This window comes from Acinonyx jubatus, chromosome E1, assembly GCF_027475565.1.
Source record: "Acinonyx jubatus isolate Ajub_Pintada_27869175 chromosome E1, VMU_Ajub_asm_v1.0, whole genome shotgun sequence".
Classification (NCBI taxonomy): Eukaryota; Metazoa; Chordata; class Mammalia; order Carnivora; family Felidae; genus Acinonyx; species Acinonyx jubatus.
The window spans coordinates 38,384,839-38,398,924 of NC_069397.1; the positions used below are offsets into that span (position 1 = coordinate 38,384,839).

At 41.9% G+C, this 14,086-nt stretch overlaps 1 protein-coding gene across 5 annotated transcripts; it reads left to right on the plus strand.

Annotated features, from left to right (window-relative positions):
- The first annotated feature begins 27 nt into the window (after positions 1-27).
- Positions 28-14,086, plus strand: CDC6 (cell division cycle 6). 5 transcript variants are annotated; one of them, XR_008294117.1, is made up of 13 exons: positions 345-2,952; positions 3,825-4,012; positions 5,076-5,357; positions 5,481-5,680; positions 6,185-6,360; positions 6,766-6,872; positions 7,319-7,458; positions 8,341-8,441; positions 9,590-9,654; positions 11,882-12,084; positions 12,493-12,633; positions 13,173-13,368; positions 13,564-14,086. XR_008294117.1 is itself a non-coding variant. In XM_027033820.2 (12 exons), exons 2-12 carry the CDS (start codon positions 3,838-3,840, stop codon positions 13,260-13,262), a joined length of 1,680 nt encoding a protein of 559 aa, XP_026889621.1. In that variant the 5' UTR covers positions 28-325; positions 3,825-3,837; the 3' UTR covers positions 13,263-14,086. The 5 variants fall into 5 exon arrangements, 4 of the variants coding, with proteins under 4 accessions (XP_026889621.1, XP_026889624.1, XP_026889623.1 ...); XM_027033820.2 differs by lacking the exon at positions 345-2,952 and adding an exon at positions 28-325 and having other exon boundaries at positions 13,173-14,086; XM_027033823.2 differs by having other exon boundaries at positions 343-2,952; positions 6,188-6,360; positions 13,173-14,086.

Here is a 14,086-nt window from a genome sequence, read left to right on the forward strand (position 1 = left end):
GTATTGCTAGTCTCTGTGTGTGTGTGTGTGTGTGTGTGTGTGTGTGTGTGTGTGTGCGCGCGCACGCGCGTGTGTGTGCGCGCATGGGTGCACACACAAGGATGTTGTGCACTGGATGGGTCCTTCCAGTGTGATTTGATTCCTTCCCTCATGCTACTGTGTTATCAGTTAAGCAGGTGATAAGGACTCCAGTGTGTCAACTGTCATTATTACTGAGACACAGCTGCTTACTGTGAATGTGCCTGTTTAAGTATTTCCTGGCCCCGCCCAGCCACAGCTGCAAGGATGCTGCCTGCCTCTGACTTCTGTTACTCTGCAGACAGAGGTAAGAGAAGGAAAATGTCAACCTCAGGACCCTAACCACCCCAGAGGAGAACTACAGGGAAATGCTTCACGTCTGACATCATGACAGCACTGGTGCCCAGTCTGGATCATTTTTACACATAATTGAATTAATTTTCCACTCCTAGTTTATGGGGTGTGAAATTTAAAGGACTCTATGCTATCCAGCCCCAAAAAGTGTTCATGAAAAAGGTGGATATCCAGTTGGCAGGAATGTCCTTTCCATTCTTTCAGCAGGCCCATATTGTATACTTTACTCTGCCAGGGACCTACAATATGAAGATGAATAGGACACGGTCTTTGCCTCCAGGGAGCTCAGAGTCTAGGAGGACACTTCAGGACCGCTGCCAGGAGAAACCTATGTAGGTTATTAAAAGGCTTTATGACAGCCAGGGAGGAAGGATGGTGTGTGGCATTCCACACAGAGGAAACAGCAAGGACAGAGGCACAGAAGCAAGAAACTGGTGGCATGTGCAGCATGTTCCTGTAGTATCGGAAAGGGAGAGCTTCATGCAGGTAACCTTTTAGGGACCTTTCAATCCAGACATTCTGTGATTCTCTGCCTGCTTCCACGGTGGTCATTTAATCTTGTAGGCTTATTTTGGACCATTGTTTTTCTTCTTGGTGGGTGTTTTCATAGCCTGCAAGATGTATATGTTAAGTACTCATTGCTTCCTGGGCTCCCTCTAGCCCGCTGTAACTGAGGGAGGTTGTTTGCCACTACCCCTTAAAGCTGGCTGGACACATGTTTCCATTTCAGGTTATTAAGGACAGTTCTTAGGTGGCCAGGTTATCAAAATACATGAACAGTAAATGTTGCTTCCTGGGTTCTATCGCTCTATTAAGAGATCAGAAATACCATCAAGTCAAAAAGCCTCCATTCTACGGTAACACTTTTTCCATTCACGTCAGTTAGTCTCTTCACTTAGGGTTTCCAGCTCCTAGAGAGCCTTCCCAAAATGTGCTCCTTCACCATCTCTTCCTATTTATTTACTTTTGAAGTTTTATTTAAGTGATCTCTACACCCCATGTGGGGCTTGAACTCACGGCCAGAGATGGAGTCATAAGCTCTTGTGACTGAGCCAACTAGGCACCGCCATCCCTTCCTATTTAGAAGTACACAGAAGGTTTCTTACTTAGGACCTGCATCTAATACCTCCCCCTGGGTTTAAGTGGTCAAGAATTTGATCTCCTGTCAGACTTCCTGAGTTCAAATGCCAGTTTTTCCACTTACTGGTTTTGTGACTTTGGGCAAATTTACTCAAGCCCTCTATTTCAGTTTCCTCATTTGCAAAATGAAAATAACACCAATTTAGTGCGATGTTTGTGAGAGTAAGGTGATAATAGGTGGGCTCAGTGCCTGGCATACACTTAAACACTCAGTATTTGTGCTTTATCTCCTGTATGAACTAATTATAATTAACTGATGATTGTAATACCATTGGTTCCTATTTCTCAGCTTCATTGCTCTATTTCATTTGAAACTAAAGAATGAAAGATAAATGCCTGCCATCACCTAGAATTGGGTTTTGGCCTTCAAGGGAACCTGAGGTTATTAGCTTTGGAAGCCGGCCTGTAAATTACTCCTTTAATTTATATTTTTCATTAAAAGCTCAGCTTGCCTCTTCTTCTATAGGGGTCTTCTCTGGCCCTGAAACCCCAGTGTTTAGCCATAAAATAAGGTTTTAAAATTAAGGGTCCATAATTCTCTCAGCTCCCCACAAGGTGTGGATTAATGGAATTGATAAGAAAGTGCACAGGATGTTATTTTTAACGAAAGCAAAGGCCTGGCCCTATTTCTTATCTTTGAAACACAAATCAAGGAGATACTGCGATTGGAGTGTAGTGTATTTATTTATGTATGTGTAGAGCTTTACAAAAAAAACCTCGGTTTGGGTGTCAGGAAATCTGGGTCCTAAGCTCTTCATAGCTCTTCATCGCCACCAAGATGCTGTGACCTCTAACCCTCTGCACATTCGCTTTGTGACTTGCAGGTTGAACATTAGGTAAGTAAAGCGCCAAGTATCACGCCTGGCACACAGAACTGCCCCCCCCTTCCCCTGTCATGACAGGTAGTAGGTCTCTGAAAATGCATACCACTAGGATAATGAAAATGGGTACGCGCGCCAGTGAGAAGGGGCAACCACATCTCTACACCTCCCACGGAAAAATGAGCATGGAAACAGAGTCGCGTTGCAGCTAAGACTACACTTCCCGCTGCTCTTTGCGGCCGGCTCGTTTGCCTTACCCAGAATCGCTCCCTCCGCAACCTTGCGTCTTTCCGCGGAGGCCCCGGATGTAGAATCCCTCTCTGCTCGATGGGCGTGGCCTGGCAGTGGCTCTGAGACCTGGGGCTCTCTTATTGGTTGTGGTCCTTCCGACTGGATTGGAAGTGAAGGAGGGGGCGTGGGCCAAGGCGCGCGGCGCTCTAGCGACAGCCAATCAGAAGCCTGGTCGGGCTTTGGCGGGAGGCGGTAAAGCTGCGGCTTTGCAGATTTGGCGCGAGTGCGGCTGGGCTTTACTGCAGCTGGTGTGTAGTTTATTCCGGAACTTGCCCTGAAGAATCCCAGAAGCCGTGTGCGAGAGACGTGAGAAAGAGCCAACACTGAGGTATTCAGCCTTGTGAGGTGGAGAGGAGAGGATTGCTCGGGGAGGCCTAGGGCCCAGGAGGCAGCGGAGTTGGGAGAGCGGCTACGGCGAGGGCCGCTGCTTCCCCCTGAGGCTCGAGGTGAAGTGAGGGGAGAAGAGCTCAGATCGTCGGAGGTCTGGGGTCGGAGTAAGAGAAGGGAGTAGCTTGGCAGTCGTGCGTGGAATAAAGGGGCTGAATGTCGAAGGAGGGAGATGTTTCGGAGTGGGGTTGAGAAGGTGTGGCGTGAGGACTGAGTGCAGGGTGGAGGGAAGACCGTATATATGTCAGGGTGCTGGGCCAACCTGGTGATAAAGACACACCCCGTGCCCGGAGTGAGGGAATTAGAAGTCCTGTAGAAGTCAGTTAAGATAAATTTTTTATTGCATCACTCAAGTGGTTAAGAATTTGGGCTCTGGAGCCAGAATGCCTGGCCTGCTATGACTTTGGGCTTTTGTGCCTCTGAGTTTTCTCCTCTGTAAAATAAGAATAGTAAGAGTGCCGACCTCTAGTGTGTAAAACTTAAATGAGTCAGTGCCTAAGGGGCCCCGAGCTGGCTCTGTCCGTAGAGCATGCGACTTGTGATCTCAGGGGTCATGAGTCGGAGCTCCACGCTGGGTGTAGAGATTCCTTAAAGTGAAAATAAAATGCTTATAACAGCGTCTTACACATAGTAGGTAGACAGCAAGTGTTTGTTATTATTGCTCAGATTTGGATGTGAAGTAGAACTGAATGCTAAAATATTGTTATCACATAATTATGAAATGTTGCTCATCGTTATAAATTCCATGTTAGCTACTTTTCCTTCATTTTTTACATATTGACAGATTGCCCTGTTCCCTTTTTTTGTACCCAGCCGTGTTGCCATCATGCCTCAAACCCGATCCCAGTCACAGGCTACAATCAGTTTTCCAAAAAAGAAGCTGTCTCGGACATTGGACAAAGCTAAAACTTCTGGTGACACCAAACTAGAACTGACCAATGTCCAGGCCTCACGCCGTTCTTGTGTAAAAATTCTGCCTCTTAGCCCCAGAAAACGTCTTGGTAAGCTATCCATTATAGAAGTACAACTTTTTGCCTGGTAGCTCTTTGTTTGTTTAGTTTGAGAGAGAGAGAGAGAGAAAGCATGAGTGGGGGGAAGGGGCAGAGGGAGAGAGAGAATCTTAAGCAGGCACCACGCTCAGCACAGAGCCCCACTAGGGGTTTGATTCCCACCACCCTGGGATCATGATCTGAGCCCAAATCAAGAGTCGGGTGTTCAACTGATGGAGCCACCCAGGCGCCCTGTGACTGGTAGCTCTTGACCTCTCTTTCCTCAATAATAAGATGCCTAGTCCTTTGAAACAGCTTCCTAAGTTCATTTAAGACCACTGTGTTCTTAAACTAATTAAAAAAAAAAAAAGACCACTCTGTTCACTTTGGTTATTTTCAAAATAGTTGCTAAATTCATTTACTGAACTTCAGAGTTAAGCTCCGTGTTGAGGTCACTTTCTGAACTGCTTAACAGTTCTGGTATTCAGTTCCTTAATTTTGAACTTAGTCGTCAGTGTTTTAAATGACCTTGCAGTTATTTATATAGTATTTTGAAGCTTTCACCTCATTAATGGTGAAATTAATAGAAGCAAAATAATAGAAGATTGTTTTAGAACAGTAGTTGGTAATCCTGTCTTGTTTTAGATCTTTTTTTGTTTTTTTGTTTTTAAATGAAGGGTGATGTGGCAGTATCTAAAGACATTTTTGGTTGTCACAATTGAGGGAGTGGCATAGTGGATAAAGGCCAGGGATGCTGCTGAACATTCTACAATGCACAGGATAGCTCCCTACAAGAATTATTTGGTCCAAGATCTCAATGGTGCCAAGACTGACAAACCTTGTTTTAGAGCAATGTTAAAAATTTCATCCCACTAAACCCGTTTGCTTTCTGCCAAATAGTAGTAAGATTCAGTGTGCCATCTGGTGGCCAGTATTTGCTTCTAGATGAGAGGCATTTTATTTTGGTGGTTTTGATTATGGAAATTTGACTCTTGCTGAGAAAAGCAGAGATGTTCCAAGTCCTTTTACTATCCACTACTATGAATGACCATATTTTGATTTTAATATATTTCAGGTGATGATAATCTGTGCAACACTCCCCATTTGCCACCCTGTTCTCCACCAAAACAAGGCAAGAAAGAGAATGGCCCCCCTCGCTTCCATACACCTAAGGGGCGCAGATTGGTGTTTGACAATCAGCTGACAATTAAGTCTCCTAGCAAAAGAGAACAAGCCAGAGTTCACCAAAACAAAATACATTCTTCAGTTCGAAAAGGTCAAGAAATTACAACAAATTCTGAGCAGAGATGTCCACTGGAGAAAGAATCTGCATGTATAAGACTGTTCAAGCAAGAAGGTTCGTTCTTACATGTCAGCTGTTAGTACAGCCTCATAAACAAGCTGGTGACTCCAGATGAAACCCAGTGGATTTTCTTAGTCTCCTCTGTTGTATCTAATTGTCCTTTCACGTTTGACACAGGCACTTGCTACCAGCAAGCAAAGCTGGTCCTGAATACAGCTGTCCCAGATCGGCTGCCTGCCAGGGAAAAGGAGATGAATGTCATCAGGAATTTCCTGAGGGAGCACATCTGTGGGAAAAAAGCTGGAAGTCTTTATCTTTCTGGTCCTCCTGGAACTGGAAAAACTGCCTGTTTAAGCCGAATTCTGCAAGACCTCAAGGTACACTGAAAGTCTGAAATATGAAGCTCTTGCTAAAATGACACTTGGTTATTAAGGGTTAAGAAAAAGTAGACATGCTTAGGAGATTGAAGTCTTCCCTCAAATAAGATGTTTTTAGTTTCATTGTCTAAATCTTTCTTTCTTTCTTTTTTTTTTTTAAATTTTTTTTTAACGTTTATTTATTTTTGAGACAGAGAGAGACAGAGCATGAACGGGGGAGGGTCAGAGAGAGAGGGAGACACAGAATCCGAAACAGGCTCCAGGCTCTGAGCTGTCAGCACAGAGCCCGACGCGGGGCTCGAACTCACGGACCGCGAGATCATGACCTGAGCTGAAGTCAGCCGCTTAACCGACTGGGCCACCTAGGGCCCCATCATTGTCTCAATCTTTCTAAATGAAAGTAGAACTTATTCTCTTACATGCATTTAACTCCTCAAAGACGCTTTAGGTCCCATCAAACCTTTATCTGAGGGCAAAATATCTCTCATGTTTGCATTTTTCTAGAAGGAACTGAAAGGCTTTAAAACTATCATGCTGAATTGCATGTCCTTGAGGACTGCCCAGGCTGTATTCCCAGCTATTGCTCAGGAGATTTGTCAGGAAGAAGTATGCAGGCCAGCTGGGAAGGACATGATGAAGAAACTGGAAAACCATATGACTGCAGAGAAGGGCCCCATGATGTAAGTATTGCTCTGCTGCATGTTGTTCTATAAAAATCTGCAAGGTCTGTTGCCCACAAACTCATATTCTAGTCTCTTGAATTTATCAGTTTGTATAAAAAAAGAACATTTCCTATATTTGCTGTACAAGAGGTAGTTACATATACTTAAAGGGAAAGAAGAGAGGAAAAATACATGTTCTAATTTTAAATTGGAAAAAATGTTTTTAAACTAATTGCTTGAAAAACCTGTATGTTACTTTTATGTGATGGTGGGGGGTTATCATTGTAACAGTGACTGGAGAGAGGACAGCTTATGACCTCCAAACTGGTGTCAGCTGTAGGAATGTGACTTGAGTCAGCCCAGATCTCACAGATTGGAGAGTTAAGGTGAACATGGATACTAATCACTTCTCTTTATATGTAGTGTGTTGGTGTTGGACGAGGTGGATCAGCTGGACAGCAAAGGGCAGGATGTGTTGTACACGCTGTTCGAATGGCCATGGTTAAGCAATTCTCGATTGGTGCTGATTGGTTAGTGTTCAGTTGCTAATGTTACAGGATGGTTCTAAAGAATTCTTTTTTAATCGCTTCATCTTATCTATCACCTATTTTATATCAAGCCAGCTTTCTGCTTTCTTATCAAAATGAAAGTTACTACAAAATAATAGTAGTTTTAACCTAAAATCAGTTTTGTGAAGTCTGAATAGAAATGCTATAATACTTCATTTCAGAGACCGCTGATTTTTGGACTATCTGGTCCTATTTATTAGTGAACAATTCTAAACCTAACTTGAACAGAGCATTCTAAGGTGACTGTGTACATCTTACCTAATAAGTATGGGTGGAGGGTGGGTGGCAAGTGAGAAGCAACAGTTAGAATGCTGGATTATAACTAGAAATCTTGTTCAGCTTTCAAAGGGTTTAGTTTTCCTTATAGGTGATTTGACCGTGATGATTGGTAGTATTTATCTCCTCAGGTATTGCTAATACCCTGGATCTCACGGACAGAATTCTGCCGAGGCTTCAAGCTAGAGAAAAATGTAAGCCACAGCTGTTGAACTTCCCACCTTATACCAAAAATCAGATAGCTGCTATCTTGCAGGATCGGCTTGATCTGGTAAGTCCCACCTACTGTACCACATTATGTATCCCTTGGATCAGCTCTGGAGGGGAAGCCTAACAGTCATTCTAAAATATTTTTGCTTAGATTGCTTTCCTTAGCAGGGAGTTCTGGTGGGCCATAGTGAGAACATTTTTATATGAATTTCCACCCAAGGCTCCGTTTATTGGGTGCCTCAGTGTTGGAATAAAAATAAGAGAAGAATCACTCAATACTGTTTTTTCCTTTTTTTTCAAGTTTATGTATTTGTAGTAATCTCTACACCCGATGTGGAGCTCAGACTCATGACCCTAAGATCATGCTCTTCTGAGTGAGCCAGCCAAGTGCCCTTAATCCTTTAAAAGAAATTTTTTTAATGTTTATTTATTATTGAGAGACAGAGCATGAGCATGGGCAGGGCAGAGAGAGGAGGAGACACAGACTCTGAAGCAGGCTTCAGGCTCTGAGCTGCCAGCACAGAGTCTGTTGTGGGACTCGAACTCACACAAACCTCGAGATATGACCTGAGCAGAAGTCGGATGCTCAACCGGCTGAGCCACCCAGGCGCCCTGCCCCTCAATCCTTTTTAAATGGCCTTTAAAAATAGGGCCTATGAAAAAAACTTTCTCTTGAAAATGACCAAATAGATTTTAGTTTAGTTTAGTTTGCTAATTTCTGATTGCTTTTTTTCCCCATTCATGAACCTCAAGTACATGCTGACAGAATGCTTCAATGTGTGAAATTTCCATTTACTTTATGAGAAAAAAAGGCATCTCTTAGATCCTAAAGGGTGGCCAGTCAAGTTTAGACTTAACATGAAAATATGTATATCAGGGACCTAAATTACAGAGAGGGGGAATATTATACTTCATGTTGTCATCCCCTATGTCTTGTCCAAAGGTATCTAGAGATAAGGTTCTGGACAATGCTGCAATTCAATTCTGTGCCCGAAAAGTCTCTGCTGTTTCAGGAGATGTTCGAAAAGCACTAGATGTTTGCAGGTGAGTTATGGCACTGTCGGCTACTTTTATTAAAAAAAGAAATGATGTTAATTGTCTCATGTAACTCAAGTAAATGTGGCTTAAGAGGCTGCATTCTGCCACTTTTTACACTCAGAAAGGAGGACTTGTTTCTCAGTGGGGAGCTCTGCATTTCCACCGTGTTAATGTCTGAAACATTATCAGTCCATTACCTACAGAGGGAGAAACAAATGAGATGTTGCTGGCACTCCCTGTGGTGATTATAGATTGGTTAATTACATTTGTATTAAAAAAGACTCCAGTTTACTTTTCCATTAGCTGGTCTCAAGCAGGTTTATTTATGGACCTGAACCATCTTTGCCTTTAGACTTTTTTTTCCTTCCTTTCCTTTTGTGAGCACCCCTTCCTCCTGTTGGTGGTCCCCCACAGTTGTACTCTAGACCTCTCTCTCCCTTCCCATCCTCTGCCCCTCCTGCTGGGGAAAGCCTCTGTGCTGACTGATGAAATTTCTTCCTTCCCAGTAGGGACGCTGGGTCCATTAAAATGATACTTGCTGTGTTGGCCCGCTGGTCCAACCTCCCCCTTGTGCCATGCAAAAGATCCAGGCCTGGCTTATGGCTTCCTGTGGGCAAAGTACTTTGGAGACAGCAGTGGGAGAGTAAGCTCTGCCTATTGCTAGATGGCATGATCCTGGATTTGAAAGTTTCCCCTAGTCAGCAAACTAGTTGGGTAAAGACTGCAACTATGAGCAATTGTCATGTAGGCTGGTGTGGTTTAGCCTACATGTATCATATGTATATGTAGCCAAGGACTCCCCTTTTAGCTCCAGTGCGTATGGGTGGTACTGGCTCTCTGTAGTCAGTCACCCACCCACATATCCTCTCTCCTATCCATGACATTTTTTCCTTGTTCAGAATGTTATTATTGGCCACATGTATGATGACCTACTTGGCATCTATAAGAGGAAACCATATAGTGTTGAAGTTTCTCAGATTCCCTGGTCCATGAAATTATTTCAAGGCAATTCAGTCCCCTTTAGCTGAGACATAACCCAGCTTCATTTAGGGGCTTTGAAATTATAAAACATGTGTCTGTTTTTGAGCTTGGTGGTTTGGTGTGGTGTTTGGTTTGGCTCAGCCTAAATTAATTTTAGAAATATTTTTTTATAGGAGAGCTATTGAAATTGTAGAGTCGGATGTCAAAAGCCAGACTATCCTCAAACCGCTGTCTGAATGTAAGTAGTTTATCTCCTTCCCATCTTCCTTTATAATTGGAAGCTTAACTTTTCTGAGGAAAGGGGTAGAAAGATGAAATGAACACAGTTAAATCCACACTTACCCTGTTCTGTATTCTCTGTTTTTGGTCAATTTCATCTACTTTACTTGAGTCTGGCCTGTCAGTACTGTAGTCCATGCATTGCTGGAAATGAGCTCCCCAGGGTGTTACAGAAATGGCTGGGTCATAGTAAGTTTTCTTTCTAAACTCTAGAAATGAAAATTGTAGACAATAAGGCTTGCCCAGCTTCTCTCTGGGTTCTTGTGTTGAGTGCACTTTAGGTCTTGATATCGGTGAAAAGAAAGCCCAGTAAATAAGAGTCAGACAGTGAGAGAATCTAGTTCAACTTGGGATATCTCAAGCCTTTACACATGTGTAGGAGGGTGAAGATACAAACATGATATTGCTACAGTGGGCTGTTAGAAAAATGACAAAATTAATTTTCCTTTCCGTTAGCTTTGTTCTCTTAGTCATGGCGGATGTAAAATGGCCCTGAACTACGGATCTTGTCAGTATTTTAATATCCAGTGTTAATCTTTAGAAACAAGACAGTCTGATTTGATTGTTTCCTCTTTCACTCTTGCAGTGGTTGAGAGTTATCAACATTGTTTCTAGCACTATAGTTCCATAGAAAACTCACTTTCTTTCCTTCCCTTCCCTTCCCTCCCTTCCCTCTTTTCTTTTTTCTTTTCTCTCTTCTTTTCTTTTCCTTTCCTTTCTTTTTTCTTCTTTCCTTTTCTCTTCTTTTCTTTTCTTTTCTTTTTTCTTTTCTTTTCTTTCCTTTCCTTTCCTTTCCTTTTCTTTTCTTTTCTTTTCTTTTCTTTTCTTTTTTCTCCCCCTCTCCCCTTCTCTCCCTTCCTCCCTTCCTTTTCATCAATTTGTTGAAAGGAAATCAATAAAAATATTTCAGAAGTAGCCAAATTCAGAGCGTATGCTAATTAATGGTAGGTAATATATACCAATGCATAGATTAGGTTATTGGTTTCTCTTTAACTTTTCAGATTATTCCTTTTCCTCAAGCAATAACATTTAGGCTTGTCAGTGCCCCTGTGAGCACCACTGGCACACACATAGCTAAAGGAGGTTGTAAGCTTCTGGCATAAATTATCAGACTAACTACATTCCTGTCTTTTGACCTCTGGTATGTGTGATTAGCTTTTAATGGCTCCAGAAAGCTATACGGAGGCTGATTTCAACTAAATATAAGAAGGCACTTTCTAGTAAATAGCAGTAACTGGGCTTCTTTGACACATATGTGGGTTCCCTAGCTTTGAAGATATTCAAACAAAGCTGGATAGATGATCACTGGTTGGGATTGTTTGGGGTAGGAAGCAAGAAGAGACCTCTAAATTCCTTTCAACTTTAAGATTCAGCTACTTGATCAGTGATCTCCAGTTTCTCTACTACCGCCAGTTCACAGCAGCATCCCATTTGTGGTAACAAAATAGAAGCAAATTGCTTCGGGGTGACTGCACGTGGTCTGAGGAAGTAACTTAGGCAAAGGTTGTTACAGAGCAAATCCCTCCTCTGTCCAAACAATGAGGCCACAGTCCTAGGCATCTCGTTGGCAGTTCCCCAACCTCCCACCTCCGAGATGGTGCTATCTGCTAAGATATCCAATGACATTTTCTCAAGTGTTGCTCTATTGTAGATCAGCTTAGGCAAGTGAACCAAACCTCAAAGGTCATTTGGGGAGGCTATCTAGAAGAATTATGTAGGATTCCCTTTACTGTCCACATTTAGCCACTCATTTGATTCAAGATATTAGGTAATTCTTACAATTTCTTTTTCCTTTCTTAATTACCATGCACAATCATCCTTGCCTTAAGGTTCTGTTCTTTTTCATCTTCAAGATACTAAGAACTTCCAAGGCAGAATACAGTAGTTTTCTGTCTAGTCCTTCTTTCCTGAGGTGGATTTTGTCTCCCTGACATTAAATTGCATTCCACAGGACAAAATAGCTTGCCGTTCTACCCAGAAAGAGGAAAACCCAATTTTCCCAGTCATCATATTTTTAAGGATAGCATTGTCTCTCATCCTTTGGCTTCTAGTCACAGAGTTGGAACCTCCGCTTTTGCCACCACATGACTGCACTTGAATTTCTTTCAGCTAAAACTTAGTATTATCTGTCTCAATGCACACGATATTTTAAAATTTTAATTAAGCTTGATTTATTTACTTTTTAGGTAAATCACCCTCTGAGTCACTGGTTCCCAAGAGGGTTGGTCTTATTCACATATCCCAAGTCATCTCAGAAGTTGATGGTAACAGAATGACTTTGAGCCAAGAAGGGGCACAAGATTCCTTCCCCCTTCAGCAGAAGATATTGGTCTGCTCTTTGCTGCTCTTGACCAGGCAGCTGAAAATCAAAGAGGTCACTCTGGGGAAGGTGAGTTGAGAATCTGCTTTGCAGAGCAGATATTGTCCAAAAGGCCTATTATGCTCCAGCTGATATGAATTAAAAATGGATTTTTAACAATAAGAATAAATATTGGTACCATATAAAAGGCAACTGGCTTTATTTCCCTTGGGTTGTGGTTGAGAATTTCCCATTAATTTCCTCCTCTCCATTTCTTCCTCTCCCTAAGAAATATATAGAGCTCCTCTCCTGCATTACAGTACAGTCTGTTGGCAATGTCTACAGTGTGCCTCTTCGAGGATTTGATTGAAAAGAGGGAAAATTAGGGTATTCAGATAACCTACAAATGCGAACTCACAATTTAAAAAAAAAAAAAGATTATAAAGTTACAAAAGATAGAACTTTTAAACAACTTTTGTTCTTCCTTATTCCTCCCAGTTACATGAAGCCTATAGTAACGTCTGTCGCAAACAGCAGGTGGCAGCTGTGGACCAGTCAGAGTGTTTGTCACTTTCAGGGCTCTTGGAGGCCAGGGGCATTTTAGGATTAAAGAAAAACAAGGAAACCCGCTTCACAAAGGTACAACTAACTGCTTCTTTGTGATAATGCTTTTAATTGTCATGTTTTGGAGAGATTATCTTTTGCTAAAGTAAAGATTTAAATATGACCACAGTTAGGTAAACAATTTTTTTTGTTAAGTAGAGTTAAAGATCTGTGAGGATGGGGGGCACCTAGTGGCTCAGTTGGTTAAGCATCTGACTTCAGCTCAGGTCATGATCCCACTTCAGCTCAGGTCACGATCTGGTAGTTCGTGATTTCAAGCTCCTTGTCTGAGCTGTACTGACAGCTCACAGCCTGGGGCCTGCTTTGGATCTGTCACTCCCTCTCTGCCCCTCCCCTGCTTGCACTCTGTTTCTCAAAAATAAATAAACATTTTTAAAAATTAAAAAAAAAAAAAGATCTGTGAGGATGGGGCAATGGTATGAATGAAGCATTCTCTGCGGGCCATTGACTTCTTGCCTCTTGTGACAGAAGTTCAACATGGTAGAAATGTGTGTAATAAAAACTTGACTTTTGTGAGTTCTCCACCATGAAAAGTCCTTTTCTCTTCTTTCCAGGTGTCTTTGAAGATTGAAGAGAAGGAAGTAGAGCATGCTCTAAAAGACAAAGCTTTAATTGGAAATATCTTAGCTACTGGATTGCCTTAAATTCTTTTCTTTTATACTAATGACGCTACCTGAAAGTATCCAGCTGGCATTTAGAGATCTATGGAGTCTTCATTTTAGTACTTTATCCATTCAGTGGCATTCAATGGTAATTTGTGAAAACAATATGACCTTTTTTTAACATGAAACTGATAAATTTTAATCTATGGATTCATGAATATTAGTGCAGAATAATAATTTGGGGTCTTATTTTATGCATTAAAAATTACCAAGTAGACCTTTTTTAATTATATTCACTACCTCCACCTCTTGTGTATCTCTAACCAATATGCTTATATTGCAGTACACAAGATTTATGTTGTGGAATGTGCCTGTATTTACCTCTTAGTTTCTTCAGACATTGGCATATTTTAAAGAACCTTGGGGCTAGAGTAAGAAGAGAGAAAAAGGATGTTGGAGGAAAATAAGCAAGTCCACGTGGAGATCTGGAGATTTGATCAAAGAATTTCTTTCTTTTTGGAGGATATTGTGTTTGTGTTGCAAGTGCTTCCACAGTGACATTTTAAAGACTCATTGAGCTTCTTGGGCACTCCCAAGGCTGTGGGGGTGGTAAAGGGACAGTAACTGTATGGATTGTGAATATATTTATTTTCAAGTTGCATCCTTTGTCTTTTTAAGCATGCACATTTCAAGAGAGATCAGACTTTCAGAAAATTTCTCCCCAAACTGTCCCACAGTCTTAGCTGCCCTCAGATGAAGCCACTTGTTTCCAGATGCTTTCGTTTGGGGTTGGATTTTCATCTGAGCCTTTTCATCTGAGCCTCAGATTTTTCCAGTCTCATTAGATAAATTAATCCATGTGGCTA

What these genes read in the sequence shown, in the direction of transcription:
- CDC6 (XM_027033820.2), top strand. Translation starts at nt 3,838, where the DNA reads ATGCCTCAAACCCGATCCCAGTCACAGGCTACAATCAGTTTTCCAAAA. An exon ending in TAGCCCCAGAAAACGTCTTG is followed by an intron (nt 4,013 to 5,075) that starts GTAAGCTATCCA and finishes AATATATTTCAG; the next exon opens with GTGATGATAATCTGTGCAAC. An exon ending in AGGAAACCCGCTTCACAAAG is followed by an intron (nt 12,634 to 13,172) that starts GTACAACTAACT and finishes TCTTCTTTCCAG; the next exon opens with GTGTCTTTGAAGATTGAAGA.